This window comes from Coccidioides posadasii, chromosome 2 (genome assembly GCF_018416015.2).
Source record: "Coccidioides posadasii str. Silveira chromosome 2, complete sequence".
Classification (NCBI taxonomy): domain Eukaryota; kingdom Fungi; phylum Ascomycota; class Eurotiomycetes; order Onygenales; family Onygenaceae; genus Coccidioides; species Coccidioides posadasii.
The window spans coordinates 2,625,947-2,651,683 of record NC_089408.1 but is presented as its reverse complement, the minus strand read 5'-3'; the positions used below and the strand labels follow the sequence as shown (position 1 = coordinate 2,651,683).

Sequence of the window (25,737 nt, the reverse complement as noted above, 5' to 3'; positions counted from 1 at the left end):
AACTGCAGCGCTAGGGAGCTCGGGAAGATGGTGCGCGGATTCGAGATTATTTATGGTTGGGTTTGCTGCTTCGTGGGGAAATGAGGGATACAGAGGTGACCACTCTTCATCGCATACATACTACTCTCACTATCTTACTAAATACATTTGGGCAAAGTCCTTGCAATATCATGTTATATTTAACAGCTCTATCTGGTCCCTAACCCCTTCATAACTTATCACAAGTCACCACTGCGGAATTGACACTTAAAACAGGCAGCTCTCAGCCAAAGACTGTCCAAATGGCAAATGATTTGGCACAATATCGTATCAAATCCTTGCCAGAAACTGCTTATTATATCCCAGAGTTCATTTCAGAAGATGAAGAAGATCGACTGTTGAACAAGGTGCGCCGAACTTTCTGCTTCTTTTCAAAGGAGTGAGACTGTAGTCCGACGATGGGAGGCATAATGCTCCTCCCTTAAATATCCTACTACCAAATTGCTATAAAGGAATCAGCCAAGCTAACTTTGTTGAAAGATCACAACTGTGCCGCTGCCTCGCTGGACGCATCTAACACGAAGGCGCCTCCAGAGCTGGCCGTCCGCCTTAACGAACTCCAATACGCTCCTCGAGTCACCACTTCCGGCCTGGCTCGTCACTCCAGTAATAACCCGCTTTCAAAAGTTAGCCATTTTTTCTGCTTCGCCGCACAAGGCGCCCAATCACGTCCTCATCAATGAGTATCAACCCGGCCAGGGAATTATGCCCCATGAGGATGGACCCGCATACCATCCACTCGTGGCTACCGTGAGCATTGGAGCTCCTATCGTTTTGGACATATATGAAAAGAAAAACGATGGACAGCAAGTCCCGTCGATGACAAAGGACACTAGCAGTGCTGATACAGGCAAGGCACCGTTGTATAGAATCCTACAGGAACCCCGGAGCCTGCTCATCACAACTGACAAGCTCTATACTGATTACATGCATGGGATTGCTGAAAAGACGAGCGACGATTATCTTGGACCAGAAACGATATGCAATTGGGATCATTTGGTAGACAAGGCTCCATTTGGAACCGGGAGCTATGAAAGGGAGACAAGGATTAGTTTGACGTATCGCGATGTTCTCCGAGTTTCGAAGTTGGGAAATACTATGAAATTTCTCAATAAGAGATGATAGCCACGGTTTTTGAGAACATTCACGGAATGATTATCGTCGGCTTGAACGCAACTAATTTTCTAATATACCCGGGGTATCATTTTCCATTTGCTTTCCACCTGATCCGCGCCAAAGCGCCGGGCATACCAGTCCTTGCTAACGCCCGCCGAAACTCCCAAATTAATCATAACCAATAAAAGCCCGGAGAACACCGTTTTATTAACGAGTTCTCCCTTCGGTGCCGCGAGGAAGCTTAGCGCTAAGTAGATGGCACACTCGGCAGTATAGTGAGGACATACCAACCTGACAAATGCTGGGTGTTCCGGGAGTGTATACTTTTTCAGAGAGGCCAGGTAACAATGACAGTCATATTGGATGCCAGATGCGATCAAGAAAACCGGGAGGAATATCATTGTTTTCATTGACGGAGTCACCAGGCTCGCGTCATCGAGGGATATATTGGATGAAAGAAGGGTAGCTATGATTGGCCGATCAAAATCAATTCACCTGAACGTCAACTTTCACAGGGGGAAGATTTCATCCTACCGGTTCCTTCGATCCAGATTGCGACACTCATGGACGCGTAAAAGCCCAGTCCAAACAGCCAGTGGCCAAACCACATCTTCGAGGCTGACGGGCGAGTCAAGGTGATACATTCGTAAAGTCGTCGAGCACCTTGAATGGCAAGCAGAGCCCAGCACAAGACAACCTGGCCGGGCGACATAGCGTGCCTCAAGTTCCTCTCGTTCAAAGTCACAGCAACCGCTCTAAAAAGCGGACCCCGGGTGGCCAATTGAAGGGCCCAGAGTAAAGATGATAGGACAGAGACAATGTAAAAATGCATGAAATAGCTGTGTGGGACATTCCACGTTGCCATATAATCCAAGACATGCTTGGGAGAAGATGCAGATGGAGGTGCATTCGACGTCGCTTTGGGGTCACTCTCTCTGCCATCGCCTGAGGATGGTTGGCCGGAGCGTGCCCCGTATGGAATGAACCGTCCACGAAGCATTGGGATGCTATTAGCGGCCAAGATCTGTTGCCAGTCAGTCAACAGCAGTGCCATGCAGCGTCTCATTTGTAACAGGCCGGGAGCACGTACCGCCGCGCCAGCCGTCAAGAAGCCACTTCGTAGCAGGTCCGCGACATCGAGAGACGGTACGGCCCATTTGCACTCCATGGCTGGCGGCTGTTCAACGTAATCTAGAATGCCTCCTGGATCACACCCAACCGCAGCCCGCCGTCCTCGCATCCTCGACTTGACTTCCCGCAGCTTCGCACCGCGCCACAGTTAGCTTCGACGCCACAGAGCTGTGAGGCAACCATCCGAATCAGGTCTAGCGGCAAGAGCCAGGCTTCCAAAACAATCCTAGCGCCAAACTCAGGTCAACGAGACGACGCATCTTGCCTTTGCTCGCCCTCTTCGTCCGCGATCAACTTCGGCCTTCTGAACGACTTGCGCCCTCCCACCCTGCTATCCTGCATACTCGGCTCATCAGATAATTCAATAGAAGCTCTGCTAAATTCTCCGTTTTAGGCTCTCCATCTCTTGTTTCATCTCGAATCCAGGTATCCCCTGTCTCGATACGTTCATACTTGGGACGATTGCAGCAGTCGTCTGATCGTGTCGGTGGCCAACTCAATTACAGACACCACGGCCATTGATGATGCGACGAAGAGCTGTCTTATTTCGAGAGCAGCCGCTATGAATGATGCTGAAGTGGCGTCAGTGCTCTCACCTGCCGCCCGTAATACACATCCAACCGACCAACGCCTGGGAAGTGAAAAGCCGCACAAGGAGTTCTTTCTCCCTCCGAGAGCAGATACAGCACCTCTAAACGGAGAGGCGAAAGCCACACCCGACGGTAGTGGCCATAGTGATGATGCGGCAAGTGTAAAAGCGGATTCTGAAGCGGAGACCATTATCCAATCCGGTCGAGAGGAGCTTTCACCTGAAAAGAAGAGAAAGTATATCCAGCACAAGGTCGAACACAATGGTGGGAAGCGGAGTCATAACGAGTCTCTCGGTACGAGAAACATAGCGACCGGCGATGATTTCAAGGCGAGAAAAAGAAAAAGGCTAGAAAACGACCACGGAGAGAGCATATCAATTGACGCCCGCCACGAAAGCAGGCCAAATTCAAGAGTATCTTCGCCGACACCGAGATTAAAGCGAGAAAAAACAGAAGACTCTGTATACACCGCTGCAACTCATGCTCCTTCACTGTCCCGCGCAGAGAACATTAATGTCGTGAAAAGCATTGAACATAAGAAGCATGCGGAAAGTGAAGCTGATGATACTTTTGTGGAAGACAGGGCCCATGGTAAATATGCGAACCAGGGTGTATCCACTGGAAGGAATGCTAGGCGTGAAGAAAGGAACACTTTGGCACACTCTCGCCATCTCTCTCATGATCGATCGGTTTCCCCTGCTGTTCGCTCACATAAGCGTGGCCTGTCAACATCATCGCAGTCAACTAGCCGATCACAAAAGAAAAGGTTTGCTGCTCCACCTTTGATCACAGACCGCCACAGGCATAGCTCGGAGGATAGAGAATCATCCGCATCATCTACACGTGGTTCCCCTTTACCTGTCACCCGTCCTCGAAGGGTCCTCTCTACCGAACACGCGACCTCTCCTGCAAAACAAATGCCGCCAAAGAGGCAACGCGATCAAAATGGGAGGACAAGATTGGCTCGCGCTTGCGCTGCCCAAGAAGTTGAAGCTGCTAAAGCTCGCTACGCAGCACACCCTGAGGAATTGGATGTTCCCGACAATGCTGGAAATACACCGCTTCAAATTGCAGCTCTGGAGGGAAGTGCGGACATCGTCAAATTTCTCCTCGAGGCTGGTTGCGACATTAACACGAAAAATATCGACAAAGATACTCCTCTTATCGATGCGGTGGAGAATGGGCACTTGGATGTGGTAAAATTATTACTCAACGCTGGAGCTAATCCTCGTGTGGGAAATGCTGAGGGTGATGAGCCTTACGACCTCGTACCATCTGATAGCGAGAATTACGATAAACTTCGCACAGTTCTTGCGGAAGCCAAAGTAAAGGGCATTCACCGGCGGAAGTCAGTCGATATGGGAAGCCGTGGATCCGCTTATCCTACCAAGGAGGCATCTTCTCGTGGAGCGTCTGCGGCAAGCCCTCGTGATTCGCCGCCGGTCTTTGGCGCCCGAAATTCACCCCCAGCTGGTTTAAGCCGCCGAAGAACAGTGAGAAGTGAAGCTACTCGCAACGACCTGTTATGGACTCGGCCGACCCCAGAGAATTTGCGGGATTTTGCAGCAAAAGGTGACATGGCTGGAGTGGCGAACATTCTCAATGTCCTTCAGAAAGCGGACACTGAATCCCTCATTGCCGCGGCCAAAGGAAGCCACGATGAAGTCTTAGGCATTTTGCTTGGTATGGGGAATCCCGACCCGAACCCGGAACCGATCAAGTCGGGTAACCACAAACCAGGATACAACACTCCGATCCTGGCAGCCATTGGCAGAGGGAATAATTCTGTAATCAAGCTCCTTTTAGACCAGAGGGGGTTTGATCCAACACGTCTGGACCATAGAGGGCGTACTTACTACCAGATATCCGAGGAACGCAAAGGAGAAAATTGGGAAGCGGAACGGAAGTTACTTAGAGATGCATACGATAATTATCTCAGCTCTTCTAAAGCTGCGAAATCCGATGTTAGAACTTCGAAGAAGTCACGCGATGTTAGAAATTCTTTGGAAGATTCTGTGTCTCCAGCTTCTTCCCATCGAAGATCGGCTCGTAGCCCTGAGTCACGCAACCAGCACCATGGATCGTCAAAAATTAATAGGACGAGGAAGGATGGTGGAAAGGATGAAAGTTTGGGCCAGGCTTCAACGAAGTCCCATAGAAAAACACCTCACGATGATGCCAACAGCGAATACCACACTACCTCCGACCATGACTCTACCCGTTCTCGACACACAAAACAAAAGCTTCCCTTAGACTCGAAAAAGTATCCTGACTCCGGAACTGCGGCTAATCACGGCGAAGAACCTATAAAGCGTCGGCGTTTGATTGCTGGACGCCCCCCGGATCGAAGAAGGGGAAGCTTTATGTCGACAGACTCACATTCGCCACGGGACGAAGCTTCCAAAGAGCGAGTCGAGAAATTTAGTCACGAAACGCGTCGAATTAAAGAAGTTTCTCCCTCAAAAAGAAGCCGAGGCAGTGTCTCGCCCGAGCCACATCAATCTCGTGGAAGACCAGGAGAAAGCAGCGAGGATTCAGATCCCCAAAAAAAGAAACGGAAGGTTGAAATCGAGTGTAGCCCAACACGGCCGTCGAAGGAGTCCATGAAGAAAACACTTGTTGAGCGACCGCCATCTCCAAAACCTACATCTCAGCCTGAGACAAGTAGTTCTGCAAGCACGGGTTCAGAAAAGACCGAGATAGGCCACACCATGCATGAGAATACGGAGTTGAAGGATACTTCAAAGGATGTCGAGGTCCCAGTTTCTGCACAGAAGCTGCAGTACCAAACAGAGCCGAAACTTACAACTGACGCTGCAATAGCCGAAGTTAGTGAACATGACACGAAAGAAAACGGACAGCCCGACGAGCATCCGGAGGCTAAGGATTCGGAAACAAAAGGTACCCCGGAGGATTCGGAACGAATCCGCCCTGCAATGGCTGCTATGTCTGTCAAGGAGGAGGTAAGCGAAGTTAAAGAAGTGAAAGAAGACGAGGCCACCAAGCAAGCCGCCAAACTTGCTCTTGAGCAGGCAGAGCAAGAACGAAGGCGAGAGGAAGAAGAACGAAAGCGAAAGGAGGCAGAAGAGCGACGTATTCGACAGGCGGAAGAAGAACACCAGAGGCGAATAGAGGAGGAACACCGGCAAGCGAGGCTGCGTAAGGAACAAGAGAAACAAGAACAGCGGCGCAGGGATGCGCTTCCACATAGACTCCGCGCTGCAGCAAATTTGATTGGCTCCGACGACCCAAAAGCAAAGAGTGTGCCGTGGCTCAATAAGCTTGTACCTGTTTTCACTGTCCGAACAAAACAGCTTGATAGCTCTTGCAACGAGGAAGGGGAGGATGAACGCTGGGTCATCAATTATCAAGTCGCACCCCTCTTAGCATCCAATGATCTACAGCTTTCACAATGTAAGTTGTTGTTCGATTTGTTTTAACTATCCGGTGAAAATGCTGATTCGAGCACAGATCCCAGCTGGGAACGGCGGATTGCGACCTCTGATCATAGATACAGCCTGTGGCGTGTGACTCGAAGCATGCTATCTTATATTGATGAGCTGCCTGTAGTTGGCACGTCTTGGGACGACGTCAGCAACCGCGTTGCAGAGATGAAACCGAAGTTCTACTCGATGGAGCATGTATTTTGGGTAAAGGTGGGTGTATAATCGCGGCCTCTGTTCTTCCCTTTCCACTGGCTCCCTCGCTAATGTGCCATCAGCTATCGGACTTCATGGACTTAGTTCCACATACGCCCCATCTTCACGGCCTTGATCTTCGTCTCACCGGAATGGTCATATATCATTTGTCGGAGTCAGGCAACGACGCTGGACAGGCCATACAGAAGCAAGCTGGGACTTCAGGACTGGCAAATTAAGCGCCAGCCACCGATATCCCCCTGGTTAACTGTGGTCAAAACCTGACGTCCTCCTCGTAATGGTGTTTACTTCGACTTCACCAATTTTGGTTTCTCCTTCGTTAGCGATTTTTGGAGCCATCTTCCTCCCAGCGATGTTGGGGTTTTGGTTTATGGAGTATTAGATTCACTCGTGCGAAAGGGGGTTTAGCCTTTTGGTAGAGGTGCTTGTGCAGCGAGCTTTTATTTTGTGTGGGGGGAAGGTTTGGGGGTTTCATATCGTCTCTATTTTTTTATGATCGGGCTGCATGGCTGTCACTTTAACCTGCATTCCTCGGATGATGCTGTAGTCTTCTATGCCTTTTCCATTCAAAATATCGGCCAGCTACCTTTTTGAGACGGCCATTCATGTGAATAATCCTGAATTCCTAGCTGATGGCGATGCGCTTTTCTCGCTTGTACCAGCGATAAGGAAATGATTACATAAGCCAGTTATCGCAGATAGGGCACACTGATTAGCCGAAGGAAATTATTTCCTCGACATCTCCAGCCAAACCATCCACTCCGATATTTCTCTCAGCCATCATCTCCATCACTCTTTGAGGATAATCCGGCATTTGAAACAGCTCAAGTAGCTACCAGACACGTCAAAATGGTATGCCAATCCACCTTTAATTTCATTTGTACGAGAAGATTCCGCTTGGGCTCGCGAACAAATGCGCTGTTCGATGCGAGCCGGAAAGCAAACGAATCGGTTTAAACACTGATCAAACAACCATCACTGACACTTCATCTTTCCACTGGAAATAGTCGGATGGAGAAGAGACCCCCGTCGTTGCGGCCGAAGAGGTTGAAGTTTCCGCCACCGCTACCGGCGGTAGCTCCATGTCCGTTCTCGATGCTCTCAAGGGTGTCTTGAAGATCGCCCTCATCCACGACGGTCTTGCTCGTGGCCTTCGTGAGGCTGCCAAAGCGCTCGATCGTCGCCAGGCCCACATGTGCGTTCTCAACGAGGCATGCGAAGAGGAGGCATACAAGAAGCTGGTCATTGCTCTGTGCCAGGAGCATAAGATTCCATTGATCAAGGTGCCCGACGGCAAGATGTTGGGTGAATGGGTTGGACTCTGTATGTCTTTTTAACACTCCTAATCCCTGTGACATTCGATCGTGTTAGCCATGGCGTTTGGGTAGAGAGTTGGGTGGCTGACCTTTGTTTCTTTTTTTAGGCGTGCTTGACCGTGAAGGAAACCCTCGCAAGGTTGTCAACTGCTCCTGCGTTGTCCTCCGTGACTGGGGAGAAGAATCACAGGAACGCTCTGTCCTCCTCAACTACTTCCAGACTGAGCAGTAAAGCAAACAAGGTGGTTCCGCTCAGCGGCTGCTTGTTGCATGTATAGGCGGAACGTGAAACCAAGAAAAAAGCAAAAGTCTTCGGCTTTGAGTCACAATGTTTTATGTGATATCAAACGGAAAACAGATTAAGAAAACATGCAAGATATGTCGGACAGCAGAGATGTTCGGGAATCTACGATGTGGACTTAGACCTAGATTATCCTGTTTGATATCGAATGAAATGCCATCGAAGTAGTTGATATGTATGGATCGCATCGCCCATAGCTTAGGAAGTAAAGCTTGGCTAAATGGATAACTTCATCCTTTCAACGACAGTCACTTCCCAATCATGTTAAATAGTAGATCCATTCATCTCCTGTATATACAAACCAGAGTTGTCGCCTGATACTGGAGAAGGGGAAAAGGTATCAATTCCCAGTGTCAGAAGTTCGCCACAGCGCCCTAAATAAAAACAGCGAAGCGCGAGCAATGTGAGAATACAACCTGCTACAGGGAAATACGCCAGTAAAAATTGGCCAAGGCAGTAAAATGTCAAGCACGCAAATGAACCATAAGGGCTTGGGGTATAATAAACTCCGAGGGGTGGCAGGAAGAGATGACAATAGGCCAGTGCGTGTGCAAATATCTCTGAACAAGGGTGATTCTACACCGCATGCTACCAAATTGTAAACTGACAGCAGAATCGGGAAAGCCCGATGAATTGTATGCGTTTAGCTGATTGGTTATCACTATTTCGTTGTGTCGACTTGCAGCCTTTAGCGAAAACTGTACGCTGGGAAAGCCATCCTTTCTTTCAAAACGGGGTTCAGGGTGAGTTCCTGGTACGGTGAGCTGCCCGGATCGTAATACATCCCAGCGATGTGTCCATCCTCTCGACGTATTGAGATGTAATAGAAACCTGAGATAGTGAGGCCTTGACGGGAATGAGATGGGGAAACGAAGCATCGTTCTAGAATGGTATTCGGAATGTTAGCTAAAAAAAAAAAAAAAAAAAAGGAAAATAAAAAGAAAATAAAAGGAAACACACCTTTCCATCTCATCAATATCCATCCCTTTGCCAGGGTCTCAGAGAGCCATTTCTTGCTAACAAGACTCTTCACAATCTCATCAGGTGTCTGGCTCTGGAACGGCGCTAGTTCTCTCCAATAGCAGCTATCAACCTCAGGACTTGCATTGAAGTTCTTTGTTTCCAATGTGTGTGTGTGGAAATCAATGATTTCTCCTTCCAGAAAGGTGATTATATGTGCGCTTTGGTTGGTAGCTGTTTTGTCAGGGATATTATATGCCTCCATTGTCCCTGACAATGTCATTGTGCTGTAGTCGATATCATGGATGGTCACCTTGACAGGCCACCGTTGCATCTTGGAATTTTCCGGTTCATCAGTGCTGCCACCGGATAGATCGCTAGTGCTATGTGCCCAGTAACGCCGACCACTGCTGGTATAAACGGTTATCCGGTTATTCTCGTTTCCATTGACGATCACAGGATCTATCAAACGATTTGAGCCGGGGACTCGGTGGGAAAGCATGGAAGGGGAGCTGGAGTGCGTTGCTTGCTGGTGGCCCGAAAACACCGTTCCCGGCTTAAGCCACGAACATTCAGCAGGCGGAGCGATCGAGTTGGTATTTAGGATAAAGTCGTCTTCGTTCGAAAGGAAGTAATCAAGCTGCACAAATCCACCCGCAGCGGCTGAAGAAACGCTCTCTTCGTATGAATTGGAGAAGCGAACTCGATCTAGGTAATGAATCGTCTCTTTTAGGCGATCAACGGAAGGGTCTTTTAGATACATTCGGCGTAATTCTGGATGTCTATGCAGGTCTCCACGGGTTAATATAGACGTATGAGGGTTGTGAATGTGCGTTGCTGCGAAGGGTCGCCGCATTTCATCCTCTGTTGAATTCCTACTTCTCGCCGTGTCGCTATCAGGAGCTTGATTCTGTGGTATCCTACTCGTCGAAAACCTTGGATGTCGTCGAGCCGACTGGAGAAGGGCAGCAGTGACCAACGCGGAGTCCCCATACAAGTCGTAGCGCGATGGTGGGTTTCTTCTTCCTTCTTGTTCACTATTCACAGGACGAGAGGTTCTAGATGAAGGTTCTCTCATCGACTCGTAAGATGGAGCTGACGTTCGCCCGGAAAGTCTCGCACTCTCTCGAGAATGCCACATGCGATGCAGCAAGCCGGAAGAGAAATCATCCAGATCATCGTCGTCATCATCATCGAAGTCCGGGGCCCAGCCATATACGGACTGCGAATGTTGCGGGGGCGGTTCCCGATAATCTCCAGCTCTCAGGTTTCGACGTCGAACTATGGGCACTCGATCACTCGATCTCGTGGTTGTCTGAGGTCGACTTGTTCCGTTTCCATCTGGATTACCAGAACCACTTGATTCCGAGACGAAGTTCCATCCGCTGCCACGAGAGCGGGGGGTTCCGTGGCGGCGTTCCTCGTTGGATTCGCGACGAGTTCGTAGGAACCTGACATTCTGGTCATGGATAGCGTCTTCCGGGTGATTCATGAGTGTGGCGGCAAGGTCCAAAACAGGAGTAGAAATAATCTCAAGCTGCTGAAGGAATGGACTGGGTGATGAAGGAGAGTCAACAGTAGGGGTGGTGTCCTGTCCAGGAGGCAGATTCCGTCAATCAATGAGTTGTTCACGAATCAGAAACCGAACCAACGGTCAGGGAGAAAAACGGGGGACGAGGCAGGGTAGTTGAAAGAGCGATCTCAAAACCAGATGTGGGCAGGGAGCTTCGTACTGTTGGCGAATTCGCCGGTGGCATATCAAGAGCGAAGTGTCCCGCGTTTGGTTTTCTCTCGGCCAGTTCTCAGAGCAGATAAAAGGGTTGAATAATAGGATTGCTCACGATGCCGGTCAAGAAGCAGTGCTCTGGACGTAATTCATCCCAGTCAACTCGTTAGTTATTTAATTATTGGGAAATGGCAAAGATCGGCAGTCCGCTGCAGTCAAAGTTGAAGGACTGACTGATCGCGACGAGCGGGCGGAAGACGGGGGGAAGAACCGAGGATGTCGTATGAACAGCCTAGATCTTTAGAATATATTCAAAGGAAGCAAAAACACAATTTGATTTTGACGAAACGAATGACCGGGTTGGAATCCTCGACGTGGTCAGAGAGAATGTGCTCTCACGCTCCGTCGGACATTGAGTGAGGGGCGTTTGAGCCGGAGAGGAGAGTTGATGTGAAATCCTCAAGTTAGCCACAGTTGAAACGCCGGCGAAGAGGAGGGAAGTCGACAGGACGAACAAAGAATCCGGATAAAACAATCCATTACCATGCCCTATTATCGCCACCAGTTACGGAGCAGCGACGGAGCACATACATATTAATTCTCACCTCACCGCCGCCCTCCGGATCGCCTCAGCTTCCGTTGCACCCGAGCATGGGTTTTATCTCCGCATTCCAAAGGCGATCACCAGACAGCATCATTTCTACCCCCAGTTGCGGAGTAACTAACAACTACTGACTGGCGAGCTATCCCGACAACGGCCTGATCCGCCCCGGCAGCCAGGCTCGATTGGCCGGAATACACAGCTCCTTGACGCCGTCCAGCCTTGCTTCGCTGCCTCATCTCAAACTCGGCGCCTGCCGCCCTAATCTGTTTCTTCTCCAAGGCGTCATTGCTGGGCGGCTAGTTAGTTTGACAGGATCCATCTTGAGGACGTTAGACGCGCAGAAAGAGAGCACATTATCCCCCCCCCGCCCGGGGCCCTCGCTGGTTCGAAATCCGTTGAGGCGCAATGGTCCAATTCCGATAGCCATCAGGCCGCATCTGATCCACGTTGGAAAAGATGCAGTGCTCCCTAGCCAGCAGCTTATGTATGGTGGAGCGACAATCTACAGGCGCCTCAGATATTCTACGAGGAATTCATACACAACGCCAAAGATGAAAATGCATGAGCGGGGCAACCAAAAAAAAGGTCCTTCAACCGGATTCATTAGTCTATTCGTCATCTAAAAAGGGCACATACCTAGGTCTAAGTCTATTCGCGGCATCATTCGTCCCGGCTCGATCCAAATCCCATAACTAATCCGACCACGGTGCTACTAACAATTTGCAGCAAGCTGCATCGCCTTACACTTCTCCGCTCTTTGTAGACAGTCCAAAATGATGCCCCAAAACTTATTGACGTCCATGCTAACTGGTATAGTGACACCACCGAGAGAGTCAGCCGTCTTTTGGGCCACTGTGCGACCTACCTCTCCGGTCAGCTGAACGTCTTTTCCATGCGAACCGTTGGTGACGACATCGACGATATATCTCTCTCCGTCATTGTCGTTGAACTGCAATATATCTTTGCGGCCAGCCATCTGTGAGTCGTTTAGGTTTGAAAGAAGGACCGCAACCGCGACAGGGTCATGCAGTGGGGGCCCAGAGTCAATGCCAAACACCGTATCATAAGAACTCGCAAAAAATGTGAGCAGTGCATGAAGAATTTGTCGAAGAACTGACGGCTCAGAGTTATCGGTTGTCTCGGTAGCGAGGATGAGTGATTGAATTTCCTGAGTCGCGAGGACTTGATGTGTGAGATCCAGAGTAATTAGAGTTGTCTTCGGTGCTAGAATTGGTGACATCAAGATAGATTTAGCTGCCTCTGGATCCGTCTAGTATCATTAGATTGAACCGTTAGCTCCTCTTGAATTGAAAGGGGATGTTGGCCATAAAGCTTGGAGCTTACGTAGATGTTGAATTCGGAATATGGTGTAGTATTCCCAATCCTGGTTGCTTCGCCAGGCTTTTTGCTGATCGGCACATCTGTGAATCCTGAGCCAATCGCTCCTCCCATGATGCTTACTCCTCGAACGTGTTCTGCAACTTCGGGGAATGTAGCAAAGAGCAACCCGACGTTTGTTAGCGCCCCAGTAGCAACAACCCACGCGGTATCCTTGGGCTGCGCAAGCAGAGCGTTTCGCATGGCCAGGATTGGATTGACATCCGTCACTGGCGGAACTTTCGGCACGGGAAGGAGGTCGGTTCCATCAATTCCAGACGAGCCTAGATACAGTATGCTCAGCAAGCGAATCTAGAGCTTAACGATGACCAAAAGGATGAAAACTAGCCGTACCATGAATACTGGGAGCATGAACCGGAAGCCTGCAAAAGGGTTTCTTTGAGCCGGGATAGACAGGGATGTCAGACCTCCCGATGGCTTCCAGAATGCTCCCTGCATTAGCAGTTGTATTCTCAAGGGACGCGTTGCCGTGGACGGTCGTGATCCCAAGGAGCTTCAACTGTGGGTGATGGGCGGCTAGAAGAATAGCAAACGCATCCTTTTTTTACCACAGCATCAGCTCAAAGTCCACCGATTTAATTCAGGAATTGCAGTCATACATCATGCCCTAGAATCCGCTTCGCTTAGCACGGTGTGCCTCAACTGGCAAGCTGTTGCTCAGGGTTAGCCTGCTCACCGGGATCGCAATCCAGCCAAAGTGGAACCGGTTGTGGTTCTTGTGGTATCTCCAATGTCATTCTCGAAACACTTTACTGCACTTTCACCCGCGGCCCTGGCCTTGGTCTCTCCCCTCGTTGAGCTGGCGGGGTTTGAATGAGGAGTTTATCTTATCAGCGGGTCCTTTGGCTGGCTAGCTCAGGTTGATGTCAGTTACTAAGCACTGCGTGTTTGGTTTGAATGGAGGTTAGTTAGCAGTTAGTTGAGTTAGCGGGTTGGTGAGTTGTTATAATAACTACACAGCACCATGCGACTTGAACTCCTTGAACTGCACACAAACAGTGCTGGCTTCTGGCTGACCAAGGCGCCCACCCATCGAGACCAGAGCAAGGAGCATTTCATTCTCGCCCCTCTGATGTCTCACCCGCCATTTTGAATCAACTCTTTAGTCATCACACACGCCTCGAGCAAGCCCCATGAGTCCTCTCGACACTTCCCGTGGTCTTAGTTTGACCAACTGATAACCAGGAAATGACTGACAACCTGCAACTGTTTTCGAAATTCGGACCAACCGCTTCCGATACAACTGCTTCTACGCCCCCAAGAAGGTCTCCGGCCGGATCCAGGGCGATATCTCAGGCCCACCATGGACCAAAATTCACGACGCAAACGGACTTTACAAGCGAGCGAGCTACAAGAGCACTGATACTCCGGGTGCTCTGTGCCCAGGTGCCCGGCCATGGCTCGGAGCAGCGGGATCGTGGAACCCCCCGACCACTCGAGGAGATACTGCCTCCACTTACAAGCTCCAATGAGGTCGATCTTCAGCTTTACGCTTTGATTGCGATCATCATGAAGGAATTTGTTTACCTCTGGTACTCGAAGATTACCCCTGATCACAGTTTCACCGAGGAAATCATCCAGGTGATTGCCCATTGCACGCGTGCTCTCGAACAACGCTTACGGCAAATCGACATACATGCTCTTGTCTTGGACGAGATTCCGTCGTTGATTGAGGCCCATGTCATCGGTGAGAAGTGCAAATGAATGTTACCTTTTGGGGAACCATTAAGTTGACCGCGATATTTGCGTGTGTCCGTAGCGTATCGTATGGCAGACCAGAGCGCTATGGCCGCTCGGTCCCAGACCCAGTTCCGGATCGCGTATCACGCCTTGAACCCCCATCCGGCCCTCTCTCCCGTGCCGTCGGTATCGAACCCTGCATCTGTCGTGGAGCAGCAGGAGAGAGAATCGATATATCGGCAGATGCTAGCGCAAGGAATCCTAGCCGTCCTCCTCCCCACGGAAGATCTAGAAAACGTATGCCTCAGGACGTTGGTGGGTGATATCCTTGCCGATCTGCTGCTCGGGGAAATCGTCGGCGGAAAGGTTGTGGAAGGCTGGTTTATTTGGGAGGTCATCACCAAACTTGCCGGAGAACTGAGGCCCGGACCGGAGGAGGCGAATACGGAGATGGAGGACACGGAAATGAGTCAACCGGGAAGAGTTGGCCTTCTCTCCACTCGAACAGACACTGATCCCATCGGTAATACGTCCGCTAAAACCCAATCATCACTATCACTCCTCTTGTGGTCGATTTTGCAGTATGCGTATCTGGCATATGCGGCAATTCGATTTGTTGCCCGCGAGCTGACCCAGGTAGCATCACCATCGTCATTCATGCCCGTGCGAGGGCTCGTGCCAGAGACGACTTCGAAAACCCCTGCAACTGAAACCCAATCCTTGTCCAGTAGTAGCACCGTGCGACTTCCTATTCTTAAATATAGGATTTTTGGAATGGCGGCGCGACTAGTCGATGTCTCGAGGCGGATGCCTTGGCTGGGAGGATCGTTGGCTCTTGTCCAGCACGTCCTGCTGAGCGGTCCGGGGAGGCTTGGGGAGACGGACGGCGCTATCGACAGGTGAGTTAAATCTCGTTTGTTTCATTTTGCGTTCTGCCAGTCTCATTGCTCCGGTTATTTGCGAGATATCCATCTGTCCGTTTGCTTGCCCCGCATGGGATGGAATTCCAAATGGGTGTGGTCGCTCAGCGCCCTCGACCAGATGGAGACCCCCGTGGGCTGTCTCGTCTCTGATGCATTTCGTCATTCCCAGCCCACGCGGTTTCCCCTTTTTTTGATGATCCCTGGTGAACCAACGGAGCAATCAGAGCGCAAAGCAGGGGTCTGAAGAATCGACTGGTGACATTGCCCGCATGGCCTTTCAGTCACTTGATCTGATGGTGGGCAGCTTTTCCGTCCACCAATTGAGCTGTTTGCTTTGTGAGCAAACAGTTGGTTCAAGCACTTTCGTTTTCTGTTCTGTTTTCTGTTTTCTGTTCCGGACGTGTATCTGGGAAATTCACAGCGGTATTACCGTGTTATGTTCCTAGCGGTTCTGTCTCGCTTCGTTGCATTTTGTTTCAATATCGTTTTGTCGCTTAACCACTCATATCCCCGGAATATCCCAATTTTGACCCTTTTGGGTTATTCCAAACACGCAACGGCCTCTGTTACCCGTATTTGTGTAAATATGGTAACAGCAATACGCGGCCACCCACACACCACCCCACATCTGGTACGGAGCGCTGCAAAACCTTCCCGTGCATGCGAGTGACGCCTTGGAAGATCCGCAGCGCTGTCAAAGAGAATCCAAATAACTCCATACCCCGGCGCTGCATCCCGTCCCATTGGCGCTGGCTTGTTGGCTGGTGTGGCTGGCAACTGGCACGCCCGCTGTCCTCTGGGCCGGCCCTCCCGCCCGCCCGCAGAAAGTCTCCAGACTCTGCACTTCTTCACCGCCGGTCTCTGTGATTGGCAGATCCCCGCCCCTCCCTCCCTTCGCGTCGAAAGGCTCGCGGAGCTGCTCCAATCCCGCTCAGGACTCGCCAGCGGAGTCAGTTACATCATCGAATGGGAGAATTGCTCGCATGGCGCCTTGCTCTCTGTGTCTCATTGTTCTTGTTCGATGCACCCGCCGTGTCCTTTGGCAAAACCGGCCAAAAGTAAAATCTGGGAAAAGCTCTTTTTTCAACGAGATATTTTTGCTTTTTTTTCTCCGGCGCTCGCTGCTCCCGTTACCGAGTCAGGTACCAATCATTTTCTGGAGCGCATTTCAAACTGGGCCGAACGGGCAATCCCACTCGAACGTCATCGATCTTTACCCATTTCTTGACCATTTTCTCGCAGTCACTTTTGTTCCTCAGGCCAAGGTTGGAGCCGCGATCAGGCATCAAATCATCGGTCATGCCCAAAGTCATCGGCATTGCCATCGTTGCCGCCGGGTACTCGATTGGCGGCTTTCTTTGACTGAGCACGGCTCCTTGATCGTTGCACTGATCTTCAAATTCTCTGCCTTGGCATGCCTCTTGCATTCGCATTCTCACATTCTGCTCAGCTTTTTGGCGCTATGTCCTCGTTGCTTGTATACCCTTGACTGAATTTTTTTTTTTTTGTCCTTCCCAAAAATAGATTTCTTCGCCAGACGATCCAGAAGCACCTCTTTACGCAAAGCTTACTCCCTTCTTTGCTTCTCGCCGTTCGAACAACCGTTTTCCCCTCCAATGCCCGGCCAGCGTCTATCGAGATCCCCCCAGAAGCCGACATCGGAGTTCCAACTAGCAAACAGTGCGGAACTGAAGCCCTACCCCTGATCACAGCACCCCCACCACCACCAACATCAAATTCGCATCAGCAAACCCCGTCCGACCAACGGCCGAATGGCGCCAAAATAAACTCTATTAAACGTGCATGTGCCCGAAGTATCCTTCGGCTGATCCCAAGGCGCGTCGCATTGGCCATCTTCGCTATTCCGACCGACAAAGAATACAGTGGAATTAATCTAAGCGCTATGAGCGAAAATGACCCCGCCTCCCCCGTGATACCTCCTCCAGCTGAGGCTGCGGCTTCCCCGCTAATATCGATTTCGCCTAGCCTTATTCCTTCTACGCCTTTGTCGGGCGCAGAGGTCTCTGAAACTAGACCGGGGACCATTACCGATTTCGATCCGACCCATTCCAACCCGGGCGCAACTCAAACGTCAACCTCAGACATGGGGAGGGTGGTAAACACCAAGCCCGAGAAACTAGACCTGTCAACTTTTGCCCTAGGATACGAAAAAGAGCAGGTGGAGGACGAGGAGGAGCTGCTGCTGCTGCTGCGCGCTATCGAGCGCGATGTGCTGGACCTTTTCTCGGATTCGTATTGCAACAAACATCTTGTCTACTCTATCGTCGAAGTCGTGTTGGTCAAGCTCGTCCCTGAGCTGATGGAACATGGCGTTGGAGAGCTCATGGCTGAGCGCGGGCTTTGAGATTTTCACGCACAGACCAAGCTGCGGGACAAAATATTGGCGAACCTGGCACTGGCCCATGCGTTGATGCAACCCGCCTCTTGATCATGGTCCTTCCGGGCTGATCTGTGCTTCGGAAGGGGCCTCCTGACGCCTGGTACGAAGGTACATACATGTACACATTAGTCACAGATAATGATATGATATTCCAAATAGATAATGCATACCATAATGGTCTTGCTGGAGATGTAGTGAATAGGACCTCTCGCCCATCATTTTGGGGTGGGGATATCAGGAAAAGCAAAAAGGAACGTCCGGAGACGCTTCGATCTTACAATTTACAAAGCCGTCCTATCAGAGAGAGCAAAACAGGAAACTTGAAATATCAAGCAAGATTCTTTCAGACCCAAGTCATAAAGGGAACAAAAAAGCCAAGCGAAATAAGAGGCGCCCATAATGATATGTGAGTTCAAACCTTGTTACCCTCGCCCAGTTTCCAATAGAAAATGCTTTGGTATACATTACCGATTTCATTTCAACCCTGGTAATCCCCTTGCTAAAAAAAGCCCATTCCCAATTCCCAAAAAGGATGAAAGTAAGGAAGAGGTACCCCGTCCGCGCGAGCGGTACACGATGTAAAAGGTCGCCAGTAACCCCACAGATAAAACCATAAACAAGAATACGATGAACAAAATAGGCCAGAAAATGCAGTATCAAGCGAGAAGAAAATCAAAAAAGAAAAAAAAAAAAAAAAAACACTCGAGAAAGGAAAAAATAAAAATAGATTAACGTAGAAACTTTGTAAAATAAAAATAATTTAAAAAAAAAAAAAAATGGGACAAAGAGGTCCAGGAACCAGGGCAGACCTAGCACTCCAAATAAAAGACAGACCGTGACCCCGCCATACATACCAGCCTGTATATGGATACATCGGTATACTCGATTGACTGGAGTTTGGCTTCCACTCGATCTCAACCTGTTGTTATCGAAATAAATCATACACACTTTCCGGCTAGGATATCCCAAGTACTATCGGACTTTGACTCGCATAGGAGCATATGGGTCGAGATTATAACGTATGGATACTGCGCTTCTTCGTCATTCGTGGGAAGTCAGCATGTTCGTCGATACGCTCCAGCTTTGTACCCTGACTCTGGACAAGTTCCAGCTTCTCCATAAGTTTGCCGATGGTCATAAACTCCTGTGCCCCAATACCAGAGGGCTGGTTCTGGAAGTAATTCCTTACTAGCTCCAGAGCTCGACGGGCTTCGTCCTGTGTTGGAGAACCAGGGGAGCTAATGGGAGAGATGGTATTGGATTTTGAGAAATGGGATAGTTCCGTTTTGATTTGGGGCTGACTGCGGTTTCGTCTCACGGCTGGATTTTCTTCCGCAGCGTTGACATTATCGTCGATAGCAGAAGGCTCTAGGCCCTGGATTAATGGAGCTTCCGTTGTTTCGCTGGAAACACAAGGCTGGTCTGCGGCTAAAATAGGCAGTGTTTGACTCCTCTGCCTTACAGGATTGTGTCCTGGTGTTGTCTGATCCGGTGTGAAAGGAATTTCCGATGTAAAAGCAGTGACTGATGTGTTGGTACCCAGGGGCGACGTAAGCGGAGAAAACGTCTGTGAGAAGTCATCGTTGCTTCGAGTGGTGATGCAATCAATACTTTCTTTCCTGAATTCATTCGCTACCTGCTTTGGGGATACAGGAGACGGGCTTAACATGCCTGAAGGAGACACAGATGATTGGTCATTCGGGGTGTGGACAATGGAGTTAGCGGTACCGGGGCTTTCTGAGGTATTTGTCGCATCCAATGAGCCTTTTCGTGACAATGATCCCGGCAAGTAGTTCTTTCGCTTGAACTTTTCCAGCCAGCTGGAGCTCAAGAGCTTTTGATGGCCTTCAGGGCTTCCCACACTGTTGGCGAAGAAAAGGGCCCTTTCCCTGATCATAGCATCACTCAGCTCTCCTCCATGGCGTACATGATTTCGGGCCCAATTAGACAGGGCTCGTTCGATGTCGGGGAATTTGCCTTTAGTCTTTTTGATTGGTGACCGACGACCATCATCAGGATAAAGATACTTTTCTTTCTGGCGTAATACCTTCGAAACGGTGCTGTAAAAGTAATTATTGTCAGAAGGATGCAATAAGAAAACGAACTCTCTAGGTCAGAAATAGTCTATCACCTTCTCTCAACGCCGAACATGGCTTTATAAACTAACGGTTAGCATTGAGGTCCAGACATTATACAACAGGATCTGATATAAACCGTACCTCCAATCTCAGTTTGCTTTACATGTGGATTCTCCTCGTGGTACATGCACATCCTGCGGCGGTCTGCATCCGTTAAGGTGCGCCGCGGCGTCGGTGAGCTTGAAACATGCGTGGCATGCAGGTTTTGTAGATGTGACGGCATCGGCATCGGCATCGGTGCCAGAGGCACCGGCGCATAATTTGGTTGAGTTGACAACATGCTGGGCCATTGCGGGGCCATAGTCAAAGGGCCGAGTTGCTGGGGGGGGAAGGACTGCGGTATCGACATGCTATAAGTGGGTTCTAAGGGCACAATGGGCGAAGAGCCAAATGTAAACCCATGAAAGTCCCCAAGAGGATGATGTGGGGAGTTGAACAATCCCATCTCGGCCCAATGGGGGGTTCCCAAGTCATGGTCTTGGGGGTGCTGGGTTTCAGTGTCCATTCCCAGAGCGAAAAGGTCCACTCCCCGCCGACAAGCTAATAGAGCTGGATGTGTGTTTTTGAGGAAAGAATCGTCAAATTGAATATAGCTGCTGTAGAGGTTTGGATGGCCTTGGGGTGGCCAACAGCAGATTCAGAGTATAGCTAAGCAGCATTCAAGAAAAACCCAAAGCCGGCGCATGAGAGTCGGTGGTATGAGAGAGAAGAGTGCAGGGAGGGAAGAATAAGCAGGACAATGTCCAACAGCATATATCACCTAAGAGGTGCAGATACAGGGCTGGTAGGCAAGCCGGTCGAGACTTCGAGGGCGTGCAGGTAAGGATATGTATGCATTAAGTAGGAAAAGCAGGTCGGTGAGGGGTCACAGTTATCGATAGGAATGGTTACTAGTCATGACCTTTGTCGTAACCTAAGGACCAGGGAACTTGGGGCTAGGATATGGGAGGAGAAGCGGACTTAAGGTCTTGTGGAATGAGCTTTCGGCGCTTTTAGTTAAGCTTCAATAATACATTTTAAAGGCGATGGATTGGGATGAACGAGGATAGGCCGTTTTGTCATTTCAAGGAAATCTGAATTCCGAGGATGCTTGTACCACAATGGAACAGGGGCACATTAGATCCCCCATCGTTCAATACCAAATGGCCTTTTGGCAGGGTATCGATGTATCGCTTAAAAAAAAAAAAAAAAAGGGGGGGGGGAAGGGGGAGAAGAGGAGCGAGAAGGGCCATTTCGAGGGCGTAGTCATCAGCGCCAATTGCCATAGGACAGAGGAGTGGCAGGCATCGCCGGCCAACGGCCAACAATATGGCGAAGAAATGCGCGAGGAAATTCCGCAAAAAAGCAAAATTACAGGCGAGGGTATTGTAACCAAAGAAAAGCGATATAATTGGCGGCGAAACAGTGAATGAATTTGCCGTTTCGTTACTGCGTATGAAATACAGTGTTCCGCGAATACGCTGCTGTATCGGGACCGTACGGTAATGACTGGGCGAGCAGGCTCATTGGTGGGAGAAGACATGCTCCGTCTCCCGTTCGAAAAGAGGGAGAGGCGATTAGTGCTTCGTTATGTGTGCAGAGCGACAGAGAAACGAAGCATACGTAACAGTGGTGACACTGTGCGCCATTCTAGCAGTCATTTATGGAATGGCAGTGTGCTCCTTAAAGCCTCGAAGTGCCCAGAGCGCACACAGTTACTGGCGGCCTGCTGGCCGACCCGAATCTGGGAAATGAATGAAGGAGACGCATGGCATCTCGCCTTCAACATGCCACACAGAATCTGTTGGGGGGAATCCATCATGGCACCCCCCGACGCTCCCGTCATGGAGTATAATGCTGTTATTATCGAGCAATGCGAGAATTGTTCCAGTCACCCATAGTCGCCAGGATCCCTAGCGTTGTTGCTGTGACCAAGATCTGTCAGAGGATGAGCCTTGTACGAAGTAGTAGGAAGGAAACAAGAAAAGTTAAAAATAAGGCACGCATCACTGTGGGGTTCAGCACGGCCTTTGGCATAGGGCATACATATGTCAGGCATGACGGAGGAATCATCATTTTAGGTCGAGTTAAGTTTTTGCTCCCGAGAGGTTCTCACGTGGGGATCTTTGAACATTTGGTCGCAGTGGATATTAGTATAAGCGGGGTGGAGGGCGAAGTGGGCGAAAAAGACAGCTAAGGGCCGTTTGACGAAACCTGAGCAAGGCATTGGATGGTCGATCTCGGGAGATGGACCACAAGTGATTGTCCAGAGTGAAAACGCGATCACTTGAGCAAAACGGTAATCTCAGCAAGCGTGGGAGATCGATGAACCCATTCACCAACTAGCTAGCTCCTGTTTTGTGGCTTGACTGAACTGACGTCTTCCTGCTCAAGGGGGTGGAGGGTGGTGAGCGGAAGAAAAAAGACGGCTCAACGGCGAGGCGAAGGCGGATGAAGCGCAACGTTCTATTATTCGCTTTCCGCTGCGGGAATGACTAATCCCATCTCCGGCCTGTCGTAACTAACCATCGCCATCGCCGCCGCCATTAAGTAATTACTGTCGACAACTCCATATGCTGATGGGGAGGTATGTATGGCGTGCGGACTCCAGGCGCAGACGGGCCTCCAGAGCGCGAATTCAAAAATGCTCCCGTTCGGAACGCTGACATTCGTCAAGATTGCCTGTAGATCTTGGTCCAAGATCGTCGTCGGCAGCCGTATCAAGAAGCTCCTCATAGCACACATGCCCAACGTTTGAATGGCCGTCGCTCCATGCACTGTTGCATCTCCGGAGGTTGCGTGCCGTTTTCCATCCGTTAAAGTTACAGAAAACTCAAAGCTCTTCCTCGCTGCGATTGGCCTACGCCTGAAACTCCCTGCTGAGCCTTACCCACTAGAAATTCGCCGTCGTCGAGAATCCACCGCGCCGCGTCGGATTAGTGGTGGGTATCGCATAATATCAAGCCCTTCTGTACGAGGTCCCATTCTGCTGTACGGAGTACGTATAGGTGTATACATACTTCGTTCGTTTGTACTGTACGTACAGAGGTACTGGCATACAGCGTTGTTTCTCCTCTCCATCTCGATACGGTTACAGCCGTCGGGACAGCTCGAATCGACTCGTGTTCCAGCTCCATTGAGGGTACCTCACTAAACGCACGCTGAGAGACTGGACGAAGCTAAGCTAGCGAGCTACGCCAGCGGGACCGGGCCGGCCATCACCATGATTAGGAACGCGAGCTGCCGTCGTTGAAACAGCCATGCTCCTCCCATCGTTTTTATTTATTCGCCCGAAGGTGAGCAAGGAACCGCAGTCTCGCTACCAAAAGGAAACGGGGAGAAAAGGGGCACTGATTGACGCCGATTTTCGACGCCGCTCTCCTTGCTCTTCTGGGTCGAGAAAGGCAAGGATCGTACCATCTGGCGTTCTCTCCAGCTCAGCCTCCTTTTTCAACAGCGATTTGGCCCTCTTGGCCGCCAAGGTTCTGGCTCATGCGGCTTGATATCATACCGCTTCTTCAATCTCCGCTCCCGCACTCACAATCCTGTGCTCAGGTTCCAGCGTCCTTGCCGCTCCCTCAGGCCCTGCGCCGCGTGCCATGTGAACAATGACATAAATAACGATTACATATGTAGGTTGCCTGCCCTCAACTCTTCAAAAGATGATTTGCTCCGTCCTCGAGTTAGGTCCACCCGCTCCGGGGCAGAGGGGAGGGGGAATTCCGCGAAAGCCTCCATTTTCGAGCCTTTCCATTTGCTGCCCGTGGTGCTTATCTGGATTCTTCGCTCCGCGACAACCGCAGTAGGCCGATCGGGTAAGCCTGTTTTTCAAGACTCACCTCGTTTCTCCTTGCTCACATGATGGGTCGTTGTAAACCAATCGCTTCGATAGCACCCATTTCTTATCGTATGGTCAAGAAAAAAAATCTTTCTCGAAGCTTTATCCTGGGGAGGGAGGGGTTCTCCTCCGTCTTAAGCGCCGAGCCATGTAACAGGATGTCCTGGTCGTACCGACTACTTCCTCCCTAAGTGAGTACAGGTACATGATAGAAAGTCTCAGAACATCGTCGGGCTTTGCTCTTCAGGCGTTCTCGAAGAGTCTCTCCGTATTTTGCCTCCTCCAAGATAGGACTTAGAGTGACTATAATCCTAGACCTGTAAGAAACTAGCCTACCGGGATCGAAACGTCTCAAGAAAGACAAAATGCCTTTCTCTCCGATTTGCTGCGAGACTTTGCAATAACTGGCTCTTCATGCGCCCACTGTTTCAATTAAATTTATTGGATCCCCTGTCATGCAAAATCCAATCGCGCATTCATCCATACACCGTGTAGCCTCTGTTGCTAATACTAAAGCCGCCTGAACCTCTCGTAGTTGTGCGCAAAGGGAGCCACTTTTATTTTTTCCATCTCGCGAGGATATGACATGCCCGTTTCCACCTCCTCCCGGAAGGAGAAGAGAGAGACAGAGAAAAAAAAGAAAAAAAAAAGGGTAAACTCGACTAGTGGATAGCTGTGGGGGAAAGCCATGGGGGATCCGCGGGATCAACCCTGGCCCCAACTTAAGCATAGAAGTCCGCTAGTGAACAACCCATGGCCCCTCCGACGAAGTCATTATGCACCCAACTAAGTTTGCAAGACTTAATATCTAGAGGTAATATACTCCGCGCGGAGTATTCAAATCAATGGAGCACTCAAGACATTTGCTAATTGTGCTTGCGGCACGGAATACTGCATCCAAACAAGACCCTCAGGACGGAGCGATGAGCATCTTGATGAAACCCGCGGAGAAAAGGGGGATGTCCGGAAGCCTTCCCCGGGATTTGCGGATTTCTGGGCCACCTCCTCGCCCCTTTTTTCTTTTTTTTTTTTTTTTTTTTTTTTTTTCCTCACTCGGAACCAACTGTCGACAAACACGGGACATGCAAAGGACAACAAACAAAGGTGTGTTTGTAAGAGTGGGTTTTGGGATTTGGTCATTTTCATTCATGCACCTCTCAATACCGGAGCCGCGGTTGGACGCGCTTAGGCGCATGACTCTTTTGCTTGTAGCTTGTAAATTCTGCACTCCTCCTTTTTTTTTTTGAGCCAGCGAGGAGTAGCCCGATGCGGCCGGGCGACATCCCCATTCTTGGCAGCATAACTTCCGGTCCGAGGTTATCCAACCAAAAATGCAGACAGATCAAACACTGTTATGGACAGAGTATGGATGTTCATACTTTGGTTCGAGTATCGTGCAGCCGCTGTGATGACGACGTTTCGGGGACATCTGTCGTTTGCTATGTATGCCCAGCATGCACGACGTGAATCGCAGCAAAAGATTATTACAGACAGTGATAGAGAGTACCAAGTGTGTACAGAGTAACTACTGGGAAGAATTTCTGGGCAGAGAAAGGCATCCACTGGGATAGTTAACAACCCTGAGCCCAGAAGCTAGAAAAGATTCACTAAGCCCTGCCTTTTGTTTATTAAAAAAAAAAAAAAAAAGGAAAGAAAAAAGAAAAACACCTTTTGCTTCCATCCCACCCCCCACCACCATGTCGTGAGCAAGGGTTGTTCTCGTGCGGCTTGGCCGCCCGGCCGCCTTTCTTTCCACTGAACAGCGCCGTCTCTCACCCGTGGGCGCTAGCGAGGAATAAGCGTGCATCGGCAGACGGAGAATCCGCCGATTCCGCTAGGCCCCAGGCCGCTTCTGGGCTAGAGCCAACTCAGTCTGCATGATTTTCGGGTTTGCCTCCGCTCTTGAATGCCCTTTGCGGGCGTAACTGGACCTTCACC

The 25,737-nt window shown here is 50.1% G+C and overlaps 8 protein-coding genes across 9 annotated transcripts; 4 read left to right on the top strand and 4 right to left on the bottom strand.

Annotated features, from left to right (window-relative positions):
• Window positions 1-2: 2 nt before the first annotated feature.
• On the top strand, window positions 3-1,161 carry D8B26_003389 (uncharacterized protein; the record flags this gene model as incomplete). Its single annotated transcript, XM_066124133.1, has 3 exons — window positions 3-95; window positions 158-386; window positions 520-1,161. The coding sequence occupies exons 2-3, from the start codon at window positions 282-284 to the stop codon at window positions 1,159-1,161; spliced, it is 747 nt and encodes a 248-aa protein (XP_065980211.1). The 5' UTR covers window positions 3-95; window positions 158-281.
• A 21-nt stretch (window positions 1,162-1,182) lies between these two features.
• On the bottom strand, window positions 1,183-2,417 carry D8B26_003388 (uncharacterized protein). The gene is made up of 3 exons (XM_066124132.1): window positions 2,246-2,417; window positions 1,690-2,179; window positions 1,183-1,621 (listed from the first exon to the last, which is right to left on the bottom strand). The coding sequence occupies exons 1-3, from the start codon at window positions 2,393-2,395 to the stop codon at window positions 1,224-1,226; spliced, it is 1,038 nt and encodes a 345-aa protein (XP_065980210.1). The 5' UTR covers window positions 2,396-2,417; the 3' UTR covers window positions 1,183-1,223.
• A 431-nt stretch (window positions 2,418-2,848) lies between these two features.
• Window positions 2,849-6,753, top strand: HOS4 (the record flags this gene model as incomplete). The annotated part of the gene is made up of 3 exons (XM_003068355.2): window positions 2,849-6,290; window positions 6,348-6,532; window positions 6,598-6,753. The coding sequence occupies 3 exons, from the start codon at window positions 2,849-2,851 to the stop codon at window positions 6,751-6,753; spliced, it is 3,783 nt and encodes a 1,260-aa protein (XP_003068401.2).
• A 631-nt stretch (window positions 6,754-7,384) lies between these two features.
• Window positions 7,385-8,083, top strand: RPS12 (40S ribosomal protein eS12; the record flags this gene model as incomplete). The annotated part of the gene is made up of 3 exons (XM_003068356.2): window positions 7,385-7,387; window positions 7,543-7,858; window positions 7,959-8,083. 3 exons carry the CDS (start codon window positions 7,385-7,387, stop codon window positions 8,081-8,083), a joined length of 444 nt encoding a protein of 147 aa, XP_003068402.1.
• A 634-nt stretch (window positions 8,084-8,717) lies between these two features.
• D8B26_003385 (uncharacterized protein) lies at window positions 8,718-11,244 on the bottom strand. Of its 2 annotated transcripts, XM_066124130.1 has the most exons (3): window positions 10,846-11,244; window positions 9,113-10,703; window positions 8,718-9,034 (listed from the first exon to the last, which is right to left on the bottom strand). In XM_066124130.1, the coding sequence occupies exons 1-3, from the start codon at window positions 10,867-10,869 to the stop codon at window positions 8,841-8,843; spliced, it is 1,809 nt and encodes a 602-aa protein (XP_065980208.1). In that variant the 5' UTR covers window positions 10,870-11,244; the 3' UTR covers window positions 8,718-8,840. The 2 variants fall into 2 exon arrangements, with proteins under 2 accessions (XP_065980208.1, XP_065980209.1); XM_066124131.1 differs by having other exon boundaries at window positions 9,113-11,244.
• Window positions 11,245-11,636: 392 nt separating this feature from the next.
• URH1 (Uridine nucleosidase 1) lies at window positions 11,637-13,577 on the bottom strand (the record flags this gene model as incomplete). Its single annotated transcript, XM_003068358.2, has 5 exons — window positions 11,637-12,712; window positions 12,787-13,103; window positions 13,174-13,378; window positions 13,440-13,447; window positions 13,517-13,577. The coding sequence occupies 5 exons, from the start codon at window positions 13,575-13,577 to the stop codon at window positions 12,155-12,157; spliced, it is 1,149 nt and encodes a 382-aa protein (XP_003068404.1). The 3' UTR covers window positions 11,637-12,154.
• Window positions 13,578-13,832: 255 nt separating this feature from the next.
• Window positions 13,833-18,001, top strand: D8B26_003383 (uncharacterized protein). The gene is made up of 3 exons (XM_066124129.1): window positions 13,833-14,527; window positions 14,600-15,419; window positions 16,968-18,001. Exons 1-3 carry the CDS (start codon window positions 14,029-14,031, stop codon window positions 17,806-17,808), a joined length of 2,160 nt encoding a protein of 719 aa, XP_065980207.1. The 5' UTR covers window positions 13,833-14,028; the 3' UTR covers window positions 17,809-18,001.
• An 855-nt stretch (window positions 18,002-18,856) lies between these two features.
• Window positions 18,857-20,487, bottom strand: D8B26_003382 (uncharacterized protein; the record flags this gene model as incomplete). Its single annotated transcript, XM_003068361.2, has 3 exons — window positions 18,857-19,904; window positions 19,976-19,997; window positions 20,064-20,487. The coding sequence occupies 3 exons, from the start codon at window positions 20,485-20,487 to the stop codon at window positions 18,857-18,859; spliced, it is 1,494 nt and encodes a 497-aa protein (XP_003068407.1).
• Between the last annotated feature and the right edge of the window lie 5,250 nt (window positions 20,488-25,737).